Below are 5,853 nucleotides of genomic sequence, written 5' to 3' on the forward strand. Positions count from 1 at the left end.
GCTCTCTCTTCCCCCCCACACCCGCACCCCCTGCCGCCCCAGCCCTGGGCTCCCCCCCACCAGTGATGACTCTGCCCGCTCCCCCCTCGCCTCCAGCCGGTCCAGCGCTGGCAGGGTCGGGGTAAGCAGCGGGGCTCCCGGGCTGCGCCTCAGCCCAGGGTCCTTCCATCCAGGGCTCCCGCCTCCAGGACCAGCCGGGACCCGGGAGGGCAGAGCTGGGGGACCGCCCCAGCAGAGGGCTGAGGAGCCAGGGCAGGGTAGCCCCAGAGGCAGCGGAACTCCGGAGAGCGGGACGCAGGCCCCGCACGGCAGCGCCCCACCCTCTATGGCCCCGCTGCAGCTGCTGCTTCTGGCCACCCTGCCACAGTCCCTGGGTGGCTTGGGCCGCTTCGCCCAGTCCCGGCTGCAGCGCTGGGGGGGGCGGCCACCCTGCGGCAGCTGCAGGCAGCTCCATGTGCCCCGTGGGGTGTCCCCCAGCCTGAGTTTCCCCCGCTCAAAGCCTGCCCGGCCCAGCCACAAGGTGTGGGCACTGCTCCTCCGCGGTGCAAACCGCAGTGGCCCCAGGCGCCCCCCGTGCACGACACGCTGCTGCTGCCAGGGCTGGCTCTAGGCTTTTGCCGCCGGAAGCACAAAAAAAAGTGGCCAGAATGCTGCCCTTGAAAATGTGCTGCACCAAGCACGTGCTTGGTTTGCTGGTGCCTAGAGCCGGCCCTGCTGGGAGTGAGGGGCGGTGCCCTCCCGGGCTTCCAGACCCACACACAAAGCCTGGGGGGAACCACTCCCATTTATACTTGCTGGACACAAGGCTCTTGCTCGTGTTGTACAGGAGGCTAGGAGACCCCCCCCCCGTTATACACTGAGCAATGAGGGCTCCCTCCATGTGGGGCAGAGGCGAGACCCTGCACTCCAGGGACAAGGTAGCTGGTGGACAGACCCCACCGGAGTGGGGAATGTCGGCAGGTGCCACTATGCCTTGGATGGAGTCATCTCCACTTGAGCAAGCGAGACTCCCCGCAACCACCAGGCACCTCTTCCATCAGTGGACGGTGACCCTGACTCCGGGAGAGTGAGAGAGAGACGGGGTGTCCCTCGGCTGGGCCTCCTGGGGCGAGATTCAGCCCAGCCGCAGCGGGGTACACAAGGTACTAGGTGGAGAGGGGAAGGAGAGAGAGCCAGGCTGGAGGCCTCCGGGCTCTGCTCCCCTCTCTGCACCAGCCTGAGTCCCCCCACTCAGGGCTTTTCCCAGCATGTACCCAGCTCACACAACCTTGTGACGCAGGTCCGGGCCAAGCCTTCGGAATGAGGGGAGAGAAAAGGGCAATGCTGCCTCTGCCCGGGCTGTGCAGGGAATCACCCTGCCCTCCTGGAACTGCCTATGGGGATCCAGGTGGGATTGAAGCTCATTGAGACTTCCAGAGCCTGGCCCCATTGCGGTCACATCATGAAGGGGAACGGAAATACCTGCCTTTAAAATTCAACTGTATCTAGGGTGACGATATTTCAAGTTCCCAAACAGAGGACACTGCTGGGCCGGGGGGTTGGGGGGAGCTGGAGGAGGGAGTATTTGGGGCTGGAGGTGTGTGTGTGTGTTTATTGGGAGGGGGAGCTCCTGCTGTGTGATGGAGGAGCCTGGGTCCCCAAGGATTCTCATCCAGCTCAATGTCATATTTTACTTGTTTTCATTTAAAAAAAAAATTCTTTGCTCTTTAAGTTTTACATTTTATTTGATATTTTAAAACTTTAAAAAGTATTTTATTTTAGTTTACTTCCTATTTCTTTTATATTTTGGCCAGTCCCTCCCATCAGTACCCTTGCAGCCAGTCCCCCATCTCCCCCCCACTCTGGCCAGACTGCTCAGTCAGGCCCCTCACACTCTGCCTCCAGCTGGGCTCCTTTCTGCCACCCCCTCCAGCCAGTCCTGCCCCCAGCCACACCCCTCCAGATGGGTCTCACCTCCCACTCTGGCCAGGCTCTCCAGCCTGACCACTTGCCCTTCCATTCTAGCCAACCCCCATAGCTGGGCCCCTCAACCTTCACTCCAGCCACACCTCTATCCTCCCCACTCTGTCCTTGCCTGCCAACTTGGGCCATACCCCCTAGCCCAGACCCCTTGGCCTCACTCTGTCCAGCAAGGCCCCTCCAGCCAGATGTCTCAACTCCCCCAGCCCCTGGCCAGCCATCACAGAGGGCATAGAGTCAGGAGGGTGTTCTATATTTGGTGATTCCATAAGTCCTCCAGACTCTTATGTATAAAGGGCGCATGAAACTACCATTTGTTGGAGCAGAGAAAGCTCTAAAGCATAATTTGGTTGCTACCCCCGTACCTATCTAGCTATTTAGCTATCTACCTATCTATCTTCTAGAAAGAGGGGTGGCACAAAGAAGACACATAATCAGATAGTGGAGCTGATTACCAACAGGGGAGACACTGAGACAAATAAATGCTAGCAACAGTTAGAAAAACATTGGACAAGAAGAATACCAAAATGCTTAGTCTCTGTGCTTAAGATGAAATTAAAGACACAGTTTATGACCCAAAGAGCTTTATATATAACAGATCTACTGGGGAAAACACTACATTTTTATTAATTATTAATTATCAATTATTAATTTATTATTAATTATTAATTATTATTATTTTATTTAATAATACAGTAAGCCAAGATTTAGTGGCTTGTTATGTTTGGTTCTGTACAAACATTTGAGCTGGTCAGGACAATAAATTTCCATCACACAGGAAATTCTGTATTACAATATTTGTTTTAATCCCAAAATATGTAAAATTTTTGTAAAATGAAAAAACTCTCAAAATGTTTGGATGCAGAAATGTATCAACTGCTGTATCATTTTGACATTTTTCACTGAAAGAAAAGATTTCCTTTTCAAGCATCCATTTCAAATGAAAACTTTCATTTTGAATGAATATTTTGACTTAACATTGAGAATGAAATGACTCATTTCAATTTGAGTTACAATGTCAACTCAAAATAAAAGTTGTCTTTTCAATTTGACATTTTGAAAGAAAAATAATCATTTAATGTTTGAGAGACGACAAATTGAAATGAAATCTTCTACTCCTACTTCCATTTCTTCTTTCCCCCCAAAACAGCTGTATTCATGGAATTGTTGTTGTAGACTCTGGACTGGGACAGGCTTCAATGTCCGGCTCTAAACAGACTTTCTGGCTGACCTCGGGCATGTTTCTGGGACTTTGATCGTCTAATCACAGTGGAACAAGGAAGTCTCTCTTTTCTTCAGGGTTTTCACTCAGACTTTCTGGCTGACCTATGACATGTTTCTGGGGCTAAAAGTTTCTCATCAAATAGGATTTGGGCACCTAACTCCACTAGACACTTTGAAAATCACAGTGTATTGTCTGACCCCTAATTTAGCCCATCCCACATCCTCTTTAAGCCAACCTTTGTGACAACAGGTCCATTCTGAGTCACAGCTTTATACACAGAGGCACAAGATCCTCAGCTAGCACATAGTGGTGCAGCCCTGATTATTTAAGGGCAGCCATGCAGCTTTCAGCCAGCTGGGTGGGGATCTGTCTTTAAGGGTGGCTTACACCTATGTGCAGAGTGCCAGCACCCCACCTCCTGTTATGATTAGGGCTTAAGTTGAAACTCCGAGCTGAGAATGTCCAACATACTAGTTATCCACAGTTCTGTGGGCTCCTGTTTAAAAAAAACCTAAGAGACTTGAATTTCACCAGTATTTTTCCTACAGCTGTTTTCACTTCCTTGTTTTTCAGGCTGTAAATGATGGGGTTTAACATGGGGGTCAAGATGCTGTACTGGATGGAGAACATTTCATTCAGCACCACAGAGGACACAGAGCTGGGTTTTGTATACTGGATAAAACCTGTCAGGTAGAACAAGCCAACCACAATCAGGTGGGAGCTGCAGGTGGAGAAGGCTTTATGCCTGCCCTCCGCAGAGCGTATCCGCAGGATGGTGGAGATGATGTGAATGTAGGAGATCAGGGTGAAGAAGAAGGAGCTTGTTCCCAGTATCACAATAGAAGTGAGAAGCACCACTTGATTGGTGAGGGTCTCAATGCAGGACAGATGTAATAGAGGAGGGAGCTCACAGCTGAAATGGTGGATTTGATTGAGCCCACAGAAATGCAACCTGAGGACAAAAACTGTGTTGAGCAGGGCATAAAAAAATCCAATGGTCCATGTACCACTCACCAGCTGAACACAGATCCCTTTGTTCATTTTCTCCACATAATGCAATGGGTCACAGATGGCAGCATAGCGGTCATATGCCATGGCTGAGAGAAGGAAAATTTCTGTACCAGCTGCAAGAAAAATGAAAACAACAAGGAGTCTGGTGGCACCTTAAAGACTAACAGATTTATTTGGGCATAAGCTTTTGTGGGTAAAAACCTCACTTCTTCACCCACGAAAGCTTATGGCCAAATAAATCTGTTAGTCTTTAAGGTGCCACCAGACTCCTTGTTGTTTTTGTAGATACAGACTAACACAGCTACCCCCTGATACTTGACACCATGCAAGAAAAATGAAGAACATCTGGGTGAGGCAGCCATTGACGGAAATGGTTTTAAATTAATAGAGATATCCTATTTCCTAGAACTGACCTTGAAAGGTCATCAAGTCCAGCCCCCTGCCTTCACTAGCAGGACCAAGTACTGATTTTGCCCCTGATCTCTAAGTGGCCCCCTCAAGGATAGAACTCACATCCCTGGGTTTAGCAGGCCAATGCTCAAACCACTGAGCTATCCCTCCCCCTTCTCTGCTAAGAAATTCACCAACATCTTAGGGACAATGGCTGAGGAATAGTAGATATCGACCAAGGATAAATGGAAGAGGAAGAAGTACATGGGGGTGCGTAGGTGAGGATCAGCCCTTATCACCACCATGATCATCATGTTCCCCACCAGAGTGATAAGATAAATTACTAAAAAGACCAGGAAGAGGAAAATCTGCATCTGTGGGTCACTGGAACATCCCAGGAGAATAAACTCACTCACTGTGGTTTGATTTTCCATTGATATTTATTCAGGATAACTGTGACCTGAAAGACAGAAAAAATAATGAATTTAACACATATAAAAATATGCCATGTGGCGATCATCTGATCAATAGGATGAATGCAAAGAAAGTCCTACTCCATCTGGCGTGTGTTTTAAATAGACACAATGGGCTGGATTCACAAAAGGACCTAGTCACCTAACTGCCACTTTCGGAACCTAAATCCTAGAATCAGGCCCAGGTGGTATTTGTGAACAGGTGCCAGCTCTTGCCAAGGGCTGTAGGCATCAGCTGAGCACCAACAAATTTATAGCTGGAAACCAGACCAGCTCACCTTTGTGCTAATGTTGTTCAAAATAGGGGTTAGATTTGTAAGGAATGTGTTTAGAGTTTAGACTCTATGAAATGCATTCATCTTACTTGTAATGTCTGTATCCCATGCTATAAGACAATATGTAAGTTTTACTTTATAACTGTAAATATGCTTTTTCTGAACTTGTGAACACAGATAGGAGGAGTGGTTCCCCCTGCCCATTGAGAAGGACTAAGTGGGCCTTTGTGAAACATCACAATACAATGACAGGGTTAATGGCCTTCTTGCACCCAAGAAGTTTCTCTGTGCAAGGAAGCTCATCCCATCAGCTTGAATTCTGGAAGAAGGAAATAAAGATGGCTGACATGAAAATTCTTCATTGCTTTGCTGTTTGGACTCTCACAGGGCTGGAGCTAGGAAACAAAAGCGGAGATCCCCAGGATCAACCGGCATTAGTCCTAAAACACATTTAGTCCTTACAGAGTGCTACAAGTCTGTCACCTTTTGGAACCATAGACTGAAACTCATTTCTGTTCAT

General features: G+C 48.7%; 1 protein-coding gene across 1 annotated transcript; it reads right to left on the reverse strand.

Annotated features, from left to right (window-relative positions):
• Positions 1 to 3,658: 3,658 nt before the first annotated feature.
• LOC135886162 (olfactory receptor 5G9-like) lies at positions 3,659 to 5,019 on the reverse strand. The gene is made up of 3 exons (XM_065414021.1): positions 4,759 to 5,019; positions 4,516 to 4,573; positions 3,659 to 4,308 (listed from the first exon to the last, which is right to left on the reverse strand). Exons 1-3 carry the CDS (start codon positions 5,017 to 5,019, stop codon positions 3,659 to 3,661), a joined length of 969 nt encoding a protein of 322 aa, XP_065270093.1.
• Positions 5,020 to 5,853: the final 834 nt, after the last annotated feature.

Source organism: Emys orbicularis, chromosome 12, assembly GCF_028017835.1.
Source record: "Emys orbicularis isolate rEmyOrb1 chromosome 12, rEmyOrb1.hap1, whole genome shotgun sequence".
NCBI lineage: Eukaryota > Metazoa > Chordata > Testudines > Emydidae > Emys > Emys orbicularis.

Coding starts and splice junctions, on each gene's coding strand:
- LOC135886162 (XM_065414021.1), bottom strand. CDS start 5,019: ATGGAAAATCAAACCACAGTGAGTGAGTTTATTCTCCTGGGATGTTCC. Junction 4,574..4,758: donor TGAATTTCTTAGCAGAGAAG/GGGGAGGGATAG, acceptor CTCTATTAATTT/AAAACCATTTCCGTCAATGG. Junction 4,309..4,515: donor CTTCATTTTTCTTGCATGGT/GTCAAGTATCAG, acceptor TTTTTCTTGCAG/CTGGTACAGAAATTTTCCTT.